Source organism: Amaranthus tricolor, chromosome 1, assembly GCF_026212465.1.
Source record: "Amaranthus tricolor cultivar Red isolate AtriRed21 chromosome 1, ASM2621246v1, whole genome shotgun sequence".
Classification (NCBI taxonomy): domain Eukaryota; kingdom Viridiplantae; phylum Streptophyta; class Magnoliopsida; order Caryophyllales; family Amaranthaceae; genus Amaranthus; species Amaranthus tricolor.
The window spans coordinates 41054759-41076247 of record NC_080047.1 but is presented as its reverse complement, the minus strand read 5'-3'; the positions used below and the strand labels follow the sequence as shown (position 1 = coordinate 41076247).

The following is a 21489-nucleotide window of genomic DNA, read 5'->3' as shown; positions in this document are numbered from 1 at the left end:
TTAATTCTAGGCGAGATGTTCTTTCCTAAAACATCATTTCCTCCCTACTACGGTGCTTGGGAATATAAACCGGAAATATGTTCTAAGATACAAAGAATTACACTAAATTCCTAGCACAAGGAACTTAAAACGACATGAGAAAACTTAAGTGGAAGAAGAAACGAAAATTTACAATCGAGGATTACAAGTTCTCTATGTAAAGTACTAGAAGAAAAGAAAAATCAAAAATTACATGTATTTTCCATGTACATCTCATGTAAGAAATAACTTACACATGCCTTCTATATTTATAGAAAAGCATACAACTATTCATGAAGTAATATGTCAATTCATGAATCGCAACATCGATTCACGAATCAATGCCGATATTAAATCACGCATCACCAGCAAGTTAACACATGGGTTTTTTTGGGGTTGTTTTACAATTTACGTAGCCACGAGCAGTGAGCTGGCTAAGATGTAATCCCGTGTTGCTTGTGGACTTGCAACTGGAACTCGAACAAACGGTCGATATAAAGAAATTACAACCTTGATTTGCTACCTTTCTTTCCGGGAATTTGTAATGCATCATAATGACCATAACCATGATACAGAACTTGTATTGGATTATCTTTTCCGTATTCTTGACCATACTCGGCAATGGATATTAATCCACCATATTTGTTATCATGCATGTAAACTGTAATTGGCATCCTGCCGGGCATTAAGTTTCTAGTTAAATGCGCTCGAACGAACAATCGAAAAGAAAAACAATGCAACAAAGCAATGTCCAAGATCACCTTAAAACATGTGAAAGCATCAGTAACTCGGGTTCACCTCCCCAAACATGAGGCTTCCTTATCCGTGAAACATAAGTGTCAAAGTCGCCTTCAATAAACCTGTTAGTCATCATGGAATCACCAAGAACTTTCACTAAGAATGAAGCTTTGATCCAAAGTGAAGATTCAAACGAAAAAGAATTCATAAAGCAATGCTTTTCCAGATGATGAAACTTCGTACTTAAAAATGTAAGCTTGACGTATAAGAACATCATCAACCCCATTACTCAAAAGACTTTCTGACAAAAAAAATATATTTTTCGTTATTTTAGGAAGAGCAGTGAGTAGACCACTCAACCTGGAAATCGGAACAAATATGACCCGACTGACTCGTATTTTTAAAACTTAGTGAATTTTTAGTTTTACATCAATATTTTCTAGTTATAACCTTTTTTTTTCATCAATTTTATAACTTCAAAACTTTTTTTGCCCCATTATAAGGAAAACTATTTTTGAAGAAAAAATTATATGGAATTCTTTAGCTAATTTATAGCGATAAAAATAAAATAATAATAAATCTATGACCTGTTAAGTCAAACCCAACCGACCCAACAAGCCGATTTGACAGGTCTAGTAGTGACAGGGTATACACAGTTCAATCAAAGCCCCGGACTACAAAGAATTTGGTTCTCATTAATTCTTCACATGAAGCCGAACGCTTATCCAATATTTCACAATAAATACAAACATAGGTAATATATAGTGAGGCACTCTCGCAATTTGTCATAGTCCAACAATCCAACCCATAGAATCTACAATTCTACATGTATAGCATTGATAAGTATAAAATCGGTCTGCATGGAAGAGAGGTGAAGGGGAGCAGGGTGCATATGGGCCACACATTTTTATACGACATTAAGGTCGATTTCAAAGGTCAAAAATAACCCAAAGAAAGTTGTCAAATAACAATAAAAATATATCAATAATTCTGATTTCTTAAGATTTAGCCACTAAATGTCCACTAGATATAGCTTAATATTCAACCAGAATGACCAAAAAGCATAAAACAAAAGGTCGCTTGATTAATAAAGCTTACCACTCAGTTTCTTGCCGCCTTCTGATGAATTCTTCAGCAACCTGAAACCAGTCACTGTTATTCACACATAGATTGTATAAGAGCTCTCATATCCAATTACCAAACACGATTCCGGCTAAGTCTAGCAAGAACGGCTTGAAGTAAGAGATGCATTGTTAAAACTCTATTCGTTAACATAAAAGGGAACTTCAGCCTGGTCAACTGGAATCTTCTTAAATCTTTATGTGCCAGAAGAATCAAATTACTTGTCTCATTTGATTTTTTGACAGTATTTATAGATCACTATTAATCTCTGATTTATTCTTAAGTCTATAAGTTAAAACATAGTCAGGTAGGAACTTGTTTGATTCATCTTAATGTAAATTTTAATAATATCCAACTTTTTATAATTTTTAGCTATAAACATTTAGAGATATTTGGGATTGAATTAGTACATTAGATCGAGTGCAACAAAGTAAATGAGTATGGGACAATTGTAGTAAATTGGACGGAGTATTTTGGATCAAAAGAGTAAGTATATTAATTAAAGTATCCCTCTTTCATTCCCTATGTTCCTTGAGTATCTTCCAGGTACAGTAGCTAACCAAGTGAAAGAAGCCATTGTACAGCATAAATGTGGGCCATCTTTTGCTTTTAAGATAGGCTCATAGGAGAGAGAATGTCGTTTAGAGAAGGAATTTAAATGGAACAAACAAGTGAGGCCATGGAGGGTAGGAAAGGAGAAAACTTTAACAAACAAAAATTAAAGTTAAAATAGAAAGAACTTCATGCAATGGATGACAATTGACAATGGAAAAATTGAAGGGTTTATATGATGGCAGGGAGTAACCCTACATTGTCATTACCCCAATGTCAAGTGACTCCCAAGTCCCACCTAAAAGGGGTTCAAGGGGGTTGGATTTATGCAAGCGTACCTATATGATAACTAAGGAGTTGTTTCCAATTGAAGTAGGACTGAGAATTATTTTAATTGAAAATGAAATCTATCGCCATACAAGGGAACAACGTGAATAGTCTCTCCTGCCACATGCAGTATATTAATACGGGCAATTCCGCTTAGCTTAAAGCTTGAGGGCCCGGTGATTGACAAGGTAAGAATACTATTTGGGAAATTTCATGTGGTGACCCTGAATTTTTGACTTTTCCACAAATGTTTTTTAAATCCGCGTGGTGACCTTGAGCTTTCAAGTTTTCTATGTCGTATACAAAATGTTATGTTTTTGGTTGAACAGTATTTATTTCGACTGAATTTCGAAATATGTGGTCAATCAAAGTGATCAAGACGTTTGTTTTTCTGAAAAAATGTCGTTACATTGGGTAAAAAATAAAAATAGCGTAAAGTTAACAAAAAGACTTTTCTTTTATCTACCACATGAAAAAGTTGAAAGGTCAAGGTCACCACGTGAATTAAAAAAAAATATTTGTCTACCACGTGAAAAAGTCGAAAAGTTCAGGGTTACTACATAGAATTTCACACACTATTTTAGGTGAGGTTTTCTTCATCAATATGTAATGTAAAGAAACTGCATTTCAGTTCTATCCAAACAGATAATTGCTACTTGCTAGTAACATATATAGTCTATCTCAAAAAAAAAATAAAATAAAATAACATATAGTCAATAATATACTTGATAGACATACCATAGCCCGTAACTCGTCAGCTAATTGTTTCTGAAGGCTTTCATTTGGAGCAGGTTTGCCATTCCTTAAACAAGCCCCATGAGCAACAGAACGAAATAAACACCTTCCGTCTCCAGGTATGCCTGCATCACAAGCAGTGGTACATGTTAGCCATGCTAAGAAACTAATCGAGATAAAAAAACATAACAATCTCTTAGTGTCATTTTGAGGCAACAAGTAGGCCTTTTTTTTGTCTAAAAATATATTTTGAAATTGGCAATGCGTATAGAAGTATAATCATGTTAAGCCTTTCAAAAGAAATATAATAACAACTCTTTTAAGACATAAGTTGTCTGCATTCGTATGCTTTGTTTTGGAAATTTAATAACAACATAACATGAAGAGCAAAAAGAAACAAAGAAACAATAGGCATGGAAGATGTGTATGGAACTTCTCTATACACAGCAGACATACAGAAATATACCTGCAACTATATCAACTATCAGTATACATGTGAGGAAGACATACACATCTTAGAGCAATCTGCAATACGGTATCAATTTCTCCCTCGGTCTTCTAAAGTTAACAAAAGTTCTATCGTTTGTTGCCCCTAAATGCAGATAAATAATGCTCAAATATTGCATATGTCAAGACCACATATGGTAAGCGAAAGAATGAAAAAATGTTTGCTTCCTTTTTAAATTTGTTAAGTAAAACCAACTTTACGAGACACAGGGAGTATGTTCTAATATATAGGGTTACGTGCATTATAAATAGAAACAAGTTCTTACTCTTACCTATGACAGAATAATCAGTGTAGACTTTCTTTCCATGTGCAAAATGGTCGACTGAAGAATCAGTGCATTCCTTTTTGGCTCCTTTTTCCTCCAGTGCTTCAGAATGTGCTGAATTTGAAGTCGAATAACAAACTAATAATCCGGAAATCAAACCAGCAGCGCCATATCCTTTCAACCAAGAGAATAGTCCAGCATCAAATTTGAAATCAGAAAGCATTCTTCGTTTTGGCACCAAAATTTTAATGCTTACATCTTGAGGCCAAGATGAGAAACCAATCGATGTCTTGTGAGAACTACTTTTGACCATTAACAAAGGACATGGTTTCTTCTTACTGCACAAACCAGATCTGTACTGAACCCATTGAAATGCACGGATGCTACAATTGGAAAACCATGAAGAACTGCTAGAGGCTGAAATTCGAGGATATCTAATCCTGGAGATCCCTTGTTTCGGAATGTGACAACATGACCTGGATGTGGTAGGGGAAGCAATATTATTTACATGGACTCTCATTTGCTTTTGAAAATACCCACTTATCGGAAGCACATTTTTGGTGCAAGTTTTAATTGGAGAGCATACTATCATCATCGTGAGTTGTTCTCTACCATAAGTTACAATTTTGCAAAACTAATTCCAGAAATGCCTCATAGCAATACCACCTGATCATCACCAGAAAGCAGAAAGCAGCTCATTAATGAACAGTGTTACTATTATTCCCCCTACATTCTCATTTCACCATAATGAGGAAAATTGCTACAGTTAAATAACTTGGATGCTAACAACCTGTGGACAGCTAAGAAAGAATCCTAGTAAAGCACAACTTCAGCAGCCCAACAAGTACTCCAGGCCAGCTAAGCAACAGAGCGAACTACTTAGTCTTCATACATAAATGTGAGCATATTTACATTACATGCCTCAGAGACGCTTTTCACAACAAAAGTTGTTCATTTCATGTTCTGTAGACTTGATTATACATGGTTTTATTCATCTAGCATAATGAAATTAATGGAATTCCCTTTCCCCACCACAAAAAAGTTACTATTAACCAGAGCCATATGACCTTAGAAACGCCAGGGTGCACTCAATTTGAACTAAATTCTTAGTCAGACGTGAATTACAATGAGACTCAAGATTAACAACATTTTTGTATCCTAATGAAAGTTATGTACAATGTACATATAAGCCATTCAGGAGAAACATCAACACTACTTTCTTATATTGGACTTGATTTTCCAACAAATAAAGGAAGTATCAAAAGGTGTTCAACAATCATAATCTCTTTGGACTTTTTCTTTTTAAAAATAGTAGAGCATATACAACTTGTATCGGTGCATTTAGTGGGTTGGTAAGGTTGATACTAACTCAACCTCAGACACTACATATGTATCAAGTAGTTTCTAAGTTTTCAGTTCAGCTAAAAAATAAAAGCATGTTGAGCTACACAAGAAAGGCAAGGCTTTGATATTGGTTGATATGACTGACTTGTAATGTTAAAGTGGTCGCTTGACATATAGGCATCATCCAAAAGCTAATTCTTAAATTTTATTTGGGAGGAGCAAATAATAATTGACATGCGAAAGTTGCATCTATCGGAGGACCTGACCAGACATAGGAAGAGCTGGAGATGTAATATTCGTGTCATAGACTTTTGTTAGTTCCTGTCCCTTTTCCCGTTTTAACCCTAGCTATTTCTTCATCTTTTTAGTTACCTTTTTGTGCTATGCATTTACTTTTTATTATTGCCCAGTTACAAGTCTAATGTAGTTTTTTCAATTTTAGCCGCAATTTCAAGTGCCTCCCCAGGAGAATTGTATGTCACTCACCTCTCTTTTTTGCAAGGCTCATCTATTTGGGGAGTATCTCAATGCGCGCTTTCCTATTTGCCCTCTCCTTGGAGGGGTACGGGTATGTCCATTACCTTCCTCTATCTCCGGACCCGACTTAGGAGGGATACTGGGTTGATGACTATGACTATGACTATGATCCCCAACATAAAACTTCGGTAAACTGATGATGATGGTATGGCCTTTCTCCTTGAAGAATTACTTACCAATCTGTAGCTTGGTTCTAGGTAGTTCAAAGTGCTAGAGGAAGCAAGCAAGACATAAGCTCTTTGCTATTGCTTTTCCTGAGGTGTTTGAGCTTTATGGCTCCAATGATATGCTAGGAGATACCCTTACGCTAAGACTTTATGGTTAATAATATTAACTTTATTTCCAAGCTAATTATGTAAGGTCACACACACCTTTAGTCAATGTCACAAAACACCGGTAGAAATTAGAATATGGAATCACCAGCAGTTACGAAACCACAAGGAGTTCTCGGCTAAACATCAGGACATTTATGTCAGTGGCGCTCATAAGGTCTGGATACTGGCAGGCATAACAAGCAAGAGATACCAATGACAACAAATTAGATCAAAATGAGGCTGATCTTATGCACAAAATGTGACAAGAACGAAAAAAGAGAAATTTAATTCATGCCTTTCGCCAATTTTTTTACAAGTACAAAATAGAATACTATGATGTGCACATTGGTCCATTTAGTTTACAGAAATATGCACAAACACAGAAAATTTGAGTGATATGAAAATAACAACCACCCAAGCTACATGATGAAGTATCACTAATGAGATAGATAATTCACTTTGTAAAATTAGTTTTCGAAACTGACAAGGATTGACCAGGAGACTGACCACAATAGACAAGGAGTGATATGTTCAAACAATAAGTTCCCAGCTGGACAAACAAGGACTACAAATTCAGATAAGGTAAATTAAAATATCACATATGGAATAAGCTTGACACATTTCCTGGAAAAATCATTTTGTCCTGAAAGCTGTGACTAGTGAGTACCCTCAAATAGTGTAGAATTGTCTGTAAGAGTTACAATCAATCATCTTTACTCGTTTCCATGACATAAGGTTGTCGTAACTAGGGGGACAAGTAGTCTAAGAACAAGTGAACAAATATATCTTACAAAAACAAAAAACTATGATCTGTTCTCCTGCAAATGTATCCCTTTCGTCCATTGATCAATAAAGCTCACAGGTTATGGGCCAATATGATGAGATAAAGTGGTGTTACAAAAGGGGCACAAAACCCTTGATTTGACCTGTAAGTTTATAAGAACAAGGAAATACTTTCAATGATAAGTGCACTTATGAACAGCGGTTTTGCGCATGTGCAAGATGCCCAATAGGTCAAAGCCTTCTAAATTAAAGACCTCAAATATTAGTTCATATCAGTTTGCATTGCCTTTTCATAATTTAAATACAATTATTTCTTTTTAGGCCCAACAATTAGTAAAATTATAAAATAAAATGGTTCTAAAAAATCTCTGCGTCGCCTCTACACCTATCTGGAATCCGAACAAGTACCTTAGTTCTGATGTACATAAACCTTATGCTTAATTTAATAGGAAATTCAAATTGCAAGTTGCAACAATAACAATGTTAAAAGCCTTAATCCCAAAAGATTAGAATCATTATATGAACCAATAGATCAGTCCACCTTGTAGTCTGCATGAAATCTAATTCCTCCTTCAAATTTCGCCAACTAAAAATGATTCAATAAAGCTACGAAATTCTTATTTCAAAGTGCAGGCATTTCAATCAGTGATAGAAATCAAAGAAAATCAAGCAAGGTATAACTAATGCAGAAGAAGAAAAAATGAATCAACAAGAGCAATCAAAATCCAAACTTAACATGAATTCCGATACAATGGCGATGTTCAATCAAGAGAAAAAGGGACTAAAATTATTCCCAACTGTCACAAAATTAAGATAAGGAAGCTCGAAAAAGTTAATGGTATCTCGTATCATAAAAAAAGTAAAATCCCAGAAATAGCATAAAAGGAAAGGAAAAGAAAATATTACATACAAAAGGGGAAAGAGATGAATGAATAAAGGAAGGAAGGGACGCAAAGAATACCTGTGTGTTCCTTGCTGTATAATGTAAGAATTCAAAAGGTAGCTTGATGAGTATTCAATGGCGGATTGTTGAATAAGATTTCTGAATTTGATTTGATGATGAAATGGGTTGCCAAATACCAACCACACAGACCCAAGTATAAATTCAAGTCGGGCGTTTTACAAAACGGTGGTAAATACCGTTGGCGAGGTTCGAGTACTTTCATGAACATTCATTCATTCATTTCATTGATACCCTGCTTATGGAATAAACTTATATAATTAGTCAAATTTATTTACTTGATCATTTTAAAATTTATGAAATTTCACCTGATAATCAAAATTTTTAAAAATTTCACGTGTAACTCTGAAGTTTATCAAATTGTTCCACCGCAACCTTTTTGCACATAAAACATTAGTAAATATTAATTTCGAAACTTTAAGGTTGTTGTACGCCTATTTATGTGACTGTTTCAAATGTCATTATTTTCAACATTTTTCCCAAAAACAGAAACCCTAAACATATATTTAGATTAAAGATGGTAGAGTTAGGGTTTATGTTTTGAAGGAAAAGATTGAGACTGATGACATTTAAAATGGTGAGTCACATAAATAGGCGTACAGTAACCTTAAAGCTTCGAAATATACGTTTGCTAACGTTTTATGTGCAAAAAGGTAACGGTGGAACGATTTGCTAAACCTCAGGGTTACCGCATGGACTTTTTAAAAGTTTTGGTTACCACGTGGAAACCCCAAAACCTCAGGGTTAACACGTGAAATTTTCCTAAAATTTAAAGTGATCAATTTAATACACTGATATATGATAAAATCAAGAAAAATTTAATTTTGTATATAGTACATAACTAGATATATTATTTTAGGGTAATGATATTAATTTACCGCCCTTAGAACTTTACATAAAAATTTACAATTTTTTTTTGTTATTAATAATTTTAATTTTTCAAGTGAATCTAATCCAAAAAGTGAAAAACAATCAATATTTTATATAATTATTTTAATTTCTCAAGTTAAAATAAAGTATAATTAAATTCTTATGTTTCCAAAGTAAAATAATATTAAATTATATAAATAAAATACCAGATTCTTTCTAATATACAGCTTTTAGGATTGTATATATTATTTTTTATTATTTTATTGAATAACAACAAATATTTCACATAAATTAAGAAAAATCAAATCTTAAAATCGAGGACCATAAACATTAGAAGTTATTAAAATGTATATAATTAAAGGAAAAATTATGAAGATTACAGTTTTAATGGAAAATATGTGGAGACCGTAAGCAATATAAAAATGATAAAATAAAGTTGGTGCAAGATAGAAAACCATAAGCATTAATAAAATATTTAAATTATGATGAACAAGTTTATTTATATATGTCCAAAAAATATAATATAAATCAAAATATTCTTCACGAGAACAATAAATAAAATGATCCAAATAATATGTGTAAACATCATTAACGAATGGATGGAGTATATACTATTTTAATTCATCTAGAAAATTAATTTGGTAACAAATCGATAAAAAAGAAGGAAATTTGTAGTAATTGTTGTGGTACTAATTTTTTTTTGTTGATAACTAAAACAGAAGTAGATAAAATGATTGCAATGAATATAATCTGGTTACCGCTCAATAAGGCATATTTATGATCACAAAATCATTTATATCTTTACTAATTTTGTAAGATTACTTGAAACTAATTAATTATGTTCTAAGAAAAGTTTTAAATTCCATCGACATTACTTTTATTAGACAATATAAACTTCAAACTTATAGAATAATGTATTGTATGTGTCTCCTATCTTGGGTAATGCGACAATCACCTCAAATATTCGTAAGGGCGTAACATCAAATGCATGGTTAATTGAGCAATGTTGTTACGGTGTTTGTGATAGATTGGATGAAAAGATAAATGGTTATTTATATAAATGTCAAGAACCAACGAGCAACTCCTTATGGGCAAAACACTAACCAAGCCCATAGTCATGGGGAGTCAAACCCCCATTCAAGGCAAAATAGGCCTACATATCTCGCTTTGACAAGGAGAGTCTCTATGACTTGTATCTTAAGGAGAATATATTGACCTTCGCCTTGGGACATAGTCTAAATGCTGATAGGTTGGAGAGTGAGGCCTTAAAATTTAACAGCCAACGATCTCATCTGAAGACCATGTCGAACATATAGGAATATGCCTAGTACCATGTTTATGGGAAGGACTTCAAAAACATCCATAGTGAAGAAGACCTTGACGTTCATATAGAATACACCTCGTTGACATAGCCTAGAGCCAAAAATTCCCAATTGTATAAAAATGATGACAATTGGAATAAGTCTATGCACCAGGACAAAGTTGGGCATGATTCGAGGATATATTGTGAGTTCTACAAATGTCTAGGCTACTGGATGGAAAAGTGTGGGCTGTGAGAAATAACATCTAATACCTTATTCATATGGGTTATTTCCAAGAATATCATAAATGGGACAAGTGAGAAAGCAACGACTCCAAAAGAGACAATGAATTCTCCAAGGTAGATAAACCGGAGACAAAGAAGAAAAAATCATATACATCATCAACTTTTACAAGGTTAAGGGATCACCAATTTAGAATCCCACATATGTGTCGCAATAATTCCCATCCCCAGATGTCAAACATGACATTCATTAGACTTGATTATCATGGCATGTCATTTTACGGCGGCCGAGATAGCAGATCAAAATTTTCATAGGGTGCTGAACGAATTTACGAATTCCTATGAAATAAAATTTTCCATGTTAGTTGAATTTCATATCAACCTAACAAATTTTATTATAATAATGTTAAAAATTAAGGATGTCAAAAACCTTTTGTAAAGTAGAAGGAACCCTTAACTTTTGTCATTTGGGTGTTAAAAGAATAGCAAAATAAACCCTTTTGATCTCCATTCTCTGATTAACTTCTCTTAGCTCTAATGGTAAGATAAACTCACCAAAAAGGCAGTAATTTTAGGAGTAAGCCCTAAATTCTGAAACAAGCCAAATTTCCCTCCATTTCCGATATTTGCTTCCCTCACAAAGTATATCTACTTAAAATGGCGGGAAGTTGAAATTTTAGGGATGCATTTCATATAAATCTCCCCATTTGTTCCTCAGTCCTTGCCCTAACAAAACTACCCACAAAGCCGATTGCTGTCGCAATAGCCACCGTCATTCTCAAGACCCGCCTACATAACAGTCTGTGAGTTTTTCACTGTTGAAGTTGTTGGGTATTCCGTCTGTTAAGTTATAACACGACTTCTTTTTTATATCTTTTTCAAATACCCTCAAATTAATTTTTATTTTTAAAATTTGCATGAATGTTGAATTTTGAGTTTTGGGTTTGATCCCTTTCGTTTACTAGATTTTGATTGTTTTACGAACAAAGGGTGTGTTTTGTAGATGTTTTGTAGATTATTTGATGTTGTGATTTGTGAGTTTGATTTGTTTTTCCAAGTAATTTGTTCCTTTAGTATGAGAAAATCAAAGATTTTTATTTTGATGTTTTGCCCTTGTCGTGAGACCCTAAAATTAATTGTTATTGTTGAACTTTTATGATTGTTGAATTTTGAGTTTTGGATTTGATTCCTTTTGTTTACTTGATTTGGGTTGTTTTCTGAATAAAGGGTTTGTTGTGTATATTTTTTGATATAGTGATTTCTGGGTTTGATTTGTTTTTTCAAAAATTTATTGTACCTTTGTGGTATTGAGGGTTGTTAATGAGGTAATGGTGGTCTATATATATGTATATGTTATTCCTTAAATTGGTTTTTCTTTTTATAGTATCTTGTAGAATGTCTGAATTAGCCTGCTTTGCAAAATGAACTCACATGACTGGTCGGGTTTTCTGCTCGAATCACCCTGACTTTCAAGCTAGATGTTTAGAGAAAGTTGGAGTGAATTGATTGTTCTTAGAAGTGAATGCAAAATGAGCGGAGTTAATACCTAATAATTAGGTAATTGCGAATTGTAAATTGTCTGTTTTTAGAAGAATGAAAAATTTTTCCATTGCACCAAACAAAGACATATACAAACACTAAGAAGTAGAGCATCAGCCACCTGGATTATGCATTAGTATGAAGAAAGGGCCCACTTTCGAGGAAGGTTTTCCCAACTCACTTTTCATGTGCAATGGGGGAATTGTAAATTGTTATAGAAGTGAAAAGTATTGTTTTTAATCATGTCTTAACATTGAATTCATTACTTGCCTTTTGAGTGCTTTTTCCTTAATTGATGTGTATCGGTTTTGATTTTCTGGTATCTTCAGGAATGGGGACAAAAAAGAATGCTAGTGTGGAAGTAGTGGCTTCTAATAACGCCGAAGCAAATGGACCTGGTACTGAAACTTTGAAAGGAAAGAAGAAAAAGAGAGATAGAAATGAGGCCAATGGGGAAAATGCTTGTGCGGAAGTAGTGCCTTCTAGTAACGCCGAAGCAAATGGACCTAATACTGAAACCTTGAAAGGAAAGAAGAAAAAGAGAGATAGAAACGAGGCCAATGGGGAAAATGCTTTGGGTTCTCGGAGAATGCCCAAGCGAGCTGCAGCATGTTTGGACTTTAAGGAAAAGAATGTCCCTCTATCGGAAAAAGATCACCTTGTGGATGCAAAAAGGGTGCCCACTGTTGAAAGTGAGATAGCTGCGATTGGCTTAACTACAGGCCATGATGATCCTAGACCCAATCGACGCCTCATTGATTTTATTTTTCATGATGAGGATGGAAAAGCACAACCAGTGGAGATTCTTGAAGTTACTGATTTGTTTATTACGGGTGTAATTTTGCCGCTAGAGCCTAGTGGTGATCCAAGCAAAGACAAGGGAGTAAGATGCGAGGGCTTTGGTCGGATTGAGACATGGGATATATCGGGCTATGAAGATGGTGAACCAACTATTTGGATATCCACCGATATAGGTGATTACGATTGTTGGAAGCCCGCTGCTTCGTACAAGAAAATATATGGACTTTTCTATGAGAAGGCACGTGCGTGCACTGAAGTCTACAAGAAATTGTCAAGGTCTTCGGGGGGTAACCCTGACATAGCTCTTGATGAATTGATCGCTTTACTAGTTCGATCTATGAGTGGAAGTAAAAATTTCCCTCCTGGTGCATCAATCAAAGAGTTCATCATTTCACGGGGTGAGTTCATCTACAATCAGTTAATTGGATTGGACATTACATCCAACAAGAAAGACCAGAAATTTTCTGATCTCCCTGTGCTCGTGTCCCTCCGTGATGAGTGTAAAAAGAATGTTGCATATGCGCAAGACACTGCCGCTCCCATGAATCTGGCTACTGGTGGGAGTCTTAAAATCGGGGATGTCGAAAAGAAAAACAACTCGGATTCATCTATGCTTGCCGCAGAAGAGGATGAGGATGCCAAATTGGCTAGATTGTTACAGGAAGAAGAAGAATGGCGGTCTATGAATCAGAGGAAAGGAAGACGCCAAGTTGCAAATAAGTACTATGTCAAGATTAATGAAGATGAAATTGCCATCGACTATCCCCTCCCTGCATACTACAAACCCAACAGTGAAGAGACTGACGAGTATATTATCTTTGATAATGACATGGATGTCACTGATCCAGATCTGCTGCCGAGAAGCATGCTTCATAATTGGTCACTTTATAACTCCGATTCACGATTGGTCTCTTTGGAACTTCTTCCTATGAAACCTTGTGATGACATTGATGTTGCTATTTTCGGGTCTGGGATTGTTACCGATGATGACGGAAGTGGATTTTGTCTCGATGCTGATATTCAATCTTCATCAGCTTCTTCTGAGGCACAGGATGTGGGTGGAATCCCTGTTTATTTGAGTGCAATAAAGGAATGGATGATCGAAATCGGAGCTTCCATGGCCTTCATATCTATCAGAACCGACATGGCCTGGTATATACAAACTTAACTTTTTAAGATTTAGCTCATATTCTGATTGCTTAGATTTAACGTTATCGTAAAAACTGACGATGGATGCCGTTTTTTTAACATGTTTTTTGTCGGAGGGGTCTAATTGGGGTAAGACTGATAATTTTTTCGGGCCAAAATTTACGATAAGGATGGCATATTCGACTTAATTTACGCCATCATTACTTGAAGTTTAACGTTTTTGAATCCTAATTTCAGCTTATTGTGATTCCCTGTGTATGATCTAAAGCCTTTATGTGGATCTCTTTTCCTTTTAAACTCGTTTTCCCTTTAAAATCAAGTTTACTTGATTTACTTGAGGGTTTATTAATGTTGCATTTATTTGGAAGTATTGTATTTGATATGGTTTGACAATTAGATAGCATATTCCTATTGTCTTTGCAAACACTTTTTCTTAGTTTTATGTTCTCTTGTTAGTTATCATTGTGGTCATTGGCGGAGCCACGTAGTGAACAAAGAGGTTATTTGACTCCACTTGAATTTAAAAAAATTAGATTTTTGCTTATTAAATTTGACAACCAAATTTACTAATAAAAGATGCAAATTAACTAATTATTTTCTAACAATTGTATCTTTACCCCACTTAACAAATTTTCTAAATTCGCCACTGATTGTGGTTATATATTTTATTAACTTTTCTCTACAGGTATAGGCTCGGCAAACCATCGAAGCAATATGCTCCATGGTATGAAACAGTTATAAAAACAGCAAGGCTCGCAACTGGCATCATTACACTATTAAAGGAGCAGAGTCGTGTTGCACGTCTGTCCTTTTCCGAAATCATCAAAAGAGTGGCAGAATTCGACAAAACCCACCCTGCTTTTATATCATCAAATCCAGCTATGGTAGAAAAGTATGTGGTGGTCCATGGCCAGATACTACTCCAACAGTTTGCGGAATATCCTGATAATAGCATTCGGAACAGTCCTTTTGTTAGTGGGCTTTATGATAAAATGTTGACAAGGCATCACACAAAATGGATAGTCAAGAAAAAGGCTGTGACAAGGAGAGGCGCAAACTTGAATCCAGTGGCTAAACTGGTTCCTATCGCTAAAAGGAAACTGATGCCCGCCACAACCACTAGATTGATCAACAGAATATGGGGTGAGTTTTATTCAAAGTATGCACCAGAGGAGTTGAAAGAAGAGGTTGTTGCGGAAATCAAAGAGGAGGAGATTCTGGAAGAGGAGGAAGAGCAGGAAGAAGACGTTGAAGAGGAGCAAGAAGAGAAAGTCTCGGTTGAGAAATCTAACAAAAAATGTCGGACAAGTGAAAAGAGAAAGCTCAGCTCATCTCAGGACGTTAAATGGGAAGGAGAGGTTATTCAGAAAGCTGGTTCCAGTGAGTCCTTATACAAACAGGCTAATGTTTTTGGAGAATCAATTGCTGTTGGAGGCTGTGTCCTTGTTGAAACGGACGAGTCAGAAGAACTGCCGCCTATCTATTTTGTGGAGTATTTGTATGAGAAATCAGGTGGTAAAAAAATGGTTCATGGACGGCTGTTGCTGAGAGGATCTCAAACAGTTCTTGGTAATGCTGCCAATGAGAGTGAGGTATTCTTGACCGAAAACTGTATGGACTTTGAATTGGGGGGTATTCAACGTAGTGTACATGTTGAATTCTTCCGGGTGGAATGGGGATATCAACATCGGAAAGCTAATGCTGTAAAGGATAAGATTGATCGATCAAATGCGGAGAAAAAAAGTAAAGGGTTACCATTAGAATATTACTGCAAAAGCTTCTATCAGCCTGATAAAGGAGCATTCTTTTGTCTTCCTCACAATTCAATGGGAGATGGAAATGGTATTTGTCATGCTTGCGAAACCAGACTAACTGAGAAGGAACACAAGTCATTAAAGGTTAATCCATCAAAAACTTGCTTTAGTTATGAAGGAGTTGAGTACAATATTGGGGATTTTTTCTATGTTGGCCCACGGTATTTTGCTGAAGACGAGAAAGAGAGTGAAACATTCAAGAGTAGTAGGAATGTGGGTCTAAAACCCTTTGTTATTTGTCAGCTCTTGGGAATTGAGCCGGCCAAGTCTTCTCGAAAATCCGATCCCGAGTCCATAAAAATTAAAGCACGGAGATTTTTTAGACCCGAAGACATTTCAGCAGAAAAAGCATATCGATCTGATGTTCGTGAGGTACGCATAAGCATGTCATGAATTGATTCGTCTTCACTTGCCAAATTGTATTTTCTTTTATGCTCCATGGCATTTTTCATTGATTCCGAAATTCTTTGCAATAAGTCATCAACTCTTAATTTTCAGGTTTACTTCAGTGAGCAAACTCAATTGTTGAGTGTAGCTGTTGTCCAGGGGAAGTGTCAAGTGAGAAGAAAACATGATATGCCATCTTCAAATTACCCTGCTTTTTACGAGCATGTCTTCTTTTGCGAACATCTTTATGACCCGGATAGTGGAGCTACCAAACAGGTGTCTCCTTTTACACATTGGCTAGATTATTTTGGCACCGTCTTGGTCAATATATACATCAAATTATAATTATAAATCAGTAGTTTCAAAAGGCTGGGTAATTTGCACCTTCTTAAGTCCTAACTTTCTGTTACATGTATGATATATCGTTGCAGCTGCCTGGAAATGTCAAGCTTGGCTCAACGGACGATGAGTCATTGTCTAGAAAGAAGGGAAAAGGTAAACAAATTGAGGATGATGAACTAATCAAGTCAGAAGATGATACTCCAAAGACTCAGTTGGCCACTCTTGATATTTTTGCTGGCTGTGGTGGACTCTCTGAAGGTTTGGAGCAATCAGGTAACTTGAATACTCGATTGCTATCCGCACTAAAACTTGCTCGAGGGCACACTTTTCGCTCATTGTTGTTTCGCCGTTGTGTGTTTTATGTAATTATTTCTATTGGCAATTGTCGGCAGGTGTGTCACAGACCAAATGGGCAATCGAATACGAAGAACCTGCTGGTGAAGCGTTTAAGCTTAATCACCCAGGAGCTTCAGTGTTTATAAACAACTGCAATGTGATCCTCAGGTGTGCACACGTTCTAAAACGCTGATCGAATTTTACGCTTTTTGCTTCTGCGTAGCGTTGTTTCTATACCAAAATATGCAAATGGAAAATTTATCTAAAAAATTTGGGATTGTGGATTGTGGCATTATATTTATCTGTACTCATTGGACACCTTGAACAGCGCAATTATGTCTGCTTGTGGAGATGAAGATGATTGTATATCAACCTCTGACGCTCTAGAAGAGGCGAAGAAGCTTGATGATAAAGCTATCAGTGATTTACCTAGACCTGGTCAAGTGGATTTCATTAATGGGGGACCACCATGTCAGGTATATGCAAACCTTTTTCCCGACATTGTTTGAGTTTTAAAAGTGAGTAATAATTTGAACTTGCTTATGTTGCAGGGATTTTCAGGAATGAACCGGTTTAACAAAAGTGCTTGGAGTAAGGTTCAATGTGAAATGATCCTGGCTTTTCTGTCATTTGCTGATTATTTTCGGCCTAAATATTTTCTTTTGGAAAACGTGAGAAATTTCGTGTCATTCAACAAATGCCAGACGTTTCGCTTAACATTGGCATCCCTTCTTGAGATGGGTTATCAGGTAGCGGCTTTACTGTCATTTTTGGCTTCCTGAGAATCTGCTTAGGTCTCATTTAGGCCCTGTTTGTTTCAATTTAAATTCATATTCAGTAATCAGCAGAGATCAGTTTGCTAACATAGAATCTTTCAGCAAAAATCATATTATGGTTCGCATGATTCTTACGTGCAACTTCCTGAAACTATTGTCAAATCATTTGTCAGGTACGATTTGGAATTCTTGAAGCTGGAGCTTGTGGTGTTTCACAATCACGTAAACGTGCATTTATCTGGGCGGCGTCTCCTGAAGAAATACTGCCTGATTGGCCTGAGCCAATGCATGTTTTTGCGGGTTCTGAGCTTAAAATCAATCTGGACGGCAATACTCAGTACGCTGCAGTGCGAAGTACAGCAACCGGAGCCCCTTTCCGTTCAATTACAGTCAGAGATACTATTGGTGATCTTCCTGCTGTAGAAAATGGGGCTTCTTTAGCCACTATGGAGGTGAGATGAAATGTCTTACTTCATGGTTCTGTACTTCCTGCCTTATTATCCTTTATGAATTGCCTTTTTTTTCAAAAGTTTGACCAATTTCATCAAAATTTTGTCTTTTCATTTCACAGTACAAGTCCGAGCCTATTTCTTGGTTCCAGAAGATGATCAGAAGGGATATGGTGACCTTAACTGATCATATATCAAAAGAAATGAATGAATTAAATTTGATTCGCTGTCAAAAAATTCCGAAACGCCCAGGTGCTGATTGGAGAGACCTGCCAGATGAGAAGGTATGAAAATTATTTTATACTGAGCTGATTGCTAAAAAGTCGCAAACACGACATTTTAAGTTTCCATTGCACCTTAAATCGGGTCTTGTCTCAGTTGGAGTGCAAGTATCACTTTTCAAGAAATGTCTTGGGTTCGATTCTCACCTAGCTTTCCTCCTTTCCTCAGCCTACCCTGTAATTAAAACAAAAAAATGTTTCGATTATCGGTCTTCATAAACTAATAACTATGTCATATGGTGTTTGTTTCGGATGGCTTTTGCAGGTTAAGCTGTCCACCGGACAGCTGGTGGATTTGGTTCCTTGGTGCCTGCCAAACACTGCAGAAAGGCACAACCAGTGGAAGGGTCTGTTTGGAAGGTTGGATTGGGAAGGAAACTTCCCAACCTCTATTACCGACCCCCAACCTATGGGCAAGGTTGGGATGTGCTTTCATCCCGATCAAGATAGGATAGTCACAGTTCGTGAATGCGCTCGATCTCAAGTAAGTCTCTTCCCCTAAAATTCAGCACCTTTTGTTCTTTGTTCTGATTTTTCGTTTTCACGACTTGTCAAGTTTGGGCTCAAGGTCTCATTTACACCGTTGCTGATAACATAAGAAAATGCTATCTTAATCAATTTTTCGGTGAATAAAAAGTCATAATTAATAATAATACGTATGATTTATGGTTGCAGGGTTTCCCGGATAACTACAAATTTGCGGGTAACATTCAACACAGGCACAGGCAAATTGGCAATGCAGTTCCGCCACCATTGGCATTTGCATTGGGTAGGAAGCTCAAAGAGGCTGTCGAGAAGAAACAATGTGCGTCATAATTATCATGTCGGTTTTAACCCATTGCTGGTTCTAGCAGACTCTCTTTGAATTGTGAATAGTTTCGGGTAATTGTTAAATATAGACAAGAGGCTATACATTTTACCATGCTCCCTTTTTTGGGTTCCATGTGTTGATTTCGATTAATTGCAATGCAAATATGCAACCATCTTTCGTAAGCTCTGCTTTTTCCCTGTTACTTCTTCCGTTTTAATTTATTTGCTTTTTCACGCAGTCCAATGCAATAATTCAATTTTTAATATCTCTAATTATATATAATAAAAAATTATAAAAATTTAATATTTATAATCTTTGCAATGAGACGAATCAAACAAGATCTCACTTGACTATATTTTAACCTATAGATTAAAAACTAATCACAAATTAAAAGTGATAAATAAATATTGTCATTTTTATCAATGTTGTATGAAACGGAGGAAGTATATAAGTAATAATGTGCTGATTTTCGGTCTTTCTTCTTGAGCCATAGGGTTTTTTTTAGCAATCTTCTAATTGCACATTACACTCCGTCTTTAGATTACATCGACGCAGTGTTACTCTAATTAACGAGATTTTAGGAAAGGTATATGAGTTAAATAGCTCGTCTAATATATATTTTATGAGAATAAGGACTTAGTAGTCTTATTGAAGGATATTCTTTCACAATAGTGACTCCTTAAAGATGAAATCAAATCTAAGGTTGAAACCCATATAGAGCGGCTAAGCAATGGTTTGAAGAACCTTCCATTTGTGTGGAGATAACAATTTGATGTTTTCTTGAAAGTAAAGGGGAGTAAATAATTTCATGATGCATGAAACCCATATTACCTAGGGTTGTTTATCTACATTTTCCACTAATGTTTATATTGGGTTTTTATTATTTCAACCAAATTTTTTTAATTACTATTAAAAATGATCGGTAAATAGCTAATACTGCTAGTTGTTTTATTTATAAGAAACGACGACATTATAATAGTCTTAACGATATCATTAAAAATGATAATGTTATCATCAATTTTCTTAACTTTGTTGTTGTCTCCAAACATGAATTTATGAAAAGGATATTTTAGGAATTAATTTTTTTTTTGGTATTATTATGAAAAAATTTATTATTAGCATTATTTATGGGGTATATAACATAAGATGTTAGGGTTAAGAGAATGAGAATTAAAAGAAAGAGTATCAAATCCTTTTGATCAATCTACATTATCATTAAGGAAGCACATATCTATAATTGAGATTTTGAGGTTGTTTGGTTGCCTTTTAATTTTCCTAAAATTTTAATTTTTTGATAATTGCTTATGTTAACAATTAGTTGGTTGAGAATATTTTAGTACGCATAAGAATTATAAAATCTTCTACAAAGTGTAGGGATTTAATAATAACTCTAAATTTTTGTGTTAATTATAATTTTATGTTTAGAATAAAACGAGAAAAACTTATTTTCTAAATTTGATAAGGAAAGAAACTTCCAAACAACTATACATTTGATGTGAATTACTTTCTCCGTGAATAGGAGTAAAATTCTATTTGATATTTGATATGTTAAAGTAGTGAAAATGATATTACAAATTTAGCGTAATTTTTATAGAAAAATAGCTTCATATTTAATAGTAGTGTTTATTTTAGTGTGCAATAAGAGCAGTTCACAATGACTTTTTAATGTTCATATAATCATGCGTATAACTAGGGGTGTGAAAAAAATGTGAAATATCCCTGGTATCCGATTTCCAAAATCGGATAATTCGAATCGGATACCGAATTCAGATTCGGCTCGCATTTTTTTGGAAATTGGATATTTAGTATCCGATTTTATTTATTTATTTATTTATTTATTTATATTTTTTTCGTAAATAAAATAATGATGGTATCTATAAAGCTAACCGTGAGTTGAATTTTAATATAATTTTTCTCCTACAAATTTTTTTTATGATTGTTCTTAGTTAAACCAATGTGTAGTAATATTATTTTTTAATTTTCTTAATTTGTCTTTTATGACTAATTAAGATAAATATTTTTAAAGAGTTAGTATTTGAATTTTATATAAAAAATATTATAAATAAAAATAGAGATAAAAAACGCATGGTTAAACGAAAAAAAGACAAAAAAATAAATAAATAAACATTATAATAAAACAGGGTATCCGGATCCGACCCGGTTTAAACTAGATATCCAAAATTCGGA

General features: G+C 34.9%; 2 protein-coding genes across 5 annotated transcripts; one reads left to right on the top strand and one right to left on the bottom strand.

The window, feature by feature from the left end:
* Nucleotides 1-124: 124 nt before the first annotated feature.
* On the bottom strand, nt 125-8432 carry LOC130819964 (OVARIAN TUMOR DOMAIN-containing deubiquitinating enzyme 4). Of its 3 annotated transcripts, none has more exons than XM_057685357.1 (7): nt 8205-8407; nt 6518-6644; nt 4272-4931; nt 3496-3617; nt 1855-1895; nt 780-878; nt 125-693 (listed from the first exon to the last, which is right to left on the bottom strand). In XM_057685357.1, the coding sequence occupies exons 3-7, from the start codon at nt 4858-4860 to the stop codon at nt 522-524; spliced, it is 1023 nt and encodes a 340-aa protein (XP_057541340.1). In that variant the 5' UTR covers nt 4861-4931; nt 6518-6644; nt 8205-8407; the 3' UTR covers nt 125-521. The 3 variants fall into 3 exon arrangements, with proteins under 3 accessions (XP_057541340.1, XP_057541342.1, XP_057541339.1); XM_057685359.1 differs by lacking the exon at nt 6518-6644 and adding an exon at nt 5056-5123; XM_057685356.1 differs by lacking the exon at nt 6518-6644 and having other exon boundaries at nt 8205-8432.
* A 2688-nt stretch (nt 8433-11120) lies between these two features.
* LOC130826062 (DNA (cytosine-5)-methyltransferase 1A-like) lies at nt 11121-19491 on the top strand. 2 transcript variants are annotated; one of them, XM_057691572.1, is made up of 12 exons: nt 11121-11420; nt 12486-14109; nt 14792-16292; nt 16419-16583; nt 16739-16922; nt 17042-17153; nt 17314-17461; nt 17537-17734; nt 17935-18213; nt 18333-18494; nt 18757-18975; nt 19167-19491. In XM_057691572.1, exons 2-12 carry the CDS (start codon nt 12488-12490, stop codon nt 19305-19307), a joined length of 4731 nt encoding a protein of 1576 aa, XP_057547555.1. In that variant the 5' UTR covers nt 11121-11420; nt 12486-12487; the 3' UTR covers nt 19308-19491. The 2 variants fall into 2 exon arrangements, with proteins under 2 accessions (XP_057547555.1, XP_057547561.1); XM_057691578.1 differs by lacking the exon at nt 11121-11420 and adding an exon at nt 11481-12383.
* The last annotated feature ends 1998 nt before the right edge of the window (nt 19492-21489 follow it).

Coding starts and splice junctions, on each gene's coding strand:
- LOC130819964 (XM_057685356.1), bottom strand. CDS start 4,860: ATGATGATAGTATGCTCTCCAATTAAAACTTGCACCAAAAATGTGCTT. Junction 1,896..3,495: donor CTGACGAGTTACGGGCTATG/GTATGTCTATCA, acceptor GACTGGTTTCAG/GTTGCTGAAGAATTCATCAG. Junction 879..1,854: donor AGGCGGCAAGAAACTGAGTG/GTAAGCTTTATT, acceptor GATGACTAACAG/GTTTATTGAAGGCGACTTTG.
- LOC130826062 (XM_057691572.1), top strand. CDS start 12,488: ATGGGGACAAAAAAGAATGCTAGTGTGGAAGTAGTGGCTTCTAATAAC. Junction 16,923..17,041: donor TGAAGGTTTGGAGCAATCAG/GTAACTTGAATA, acceptor AATTGTCGGCAG/GTGTGTCACAGACCAAATGG. Junction 17,462..17,536: donor ATGGGGGACCACCATGTCAG/GTATATGCAAAC, acceptor CTTATGTTGCAG/GGATTTTCAGGAATGAACCG.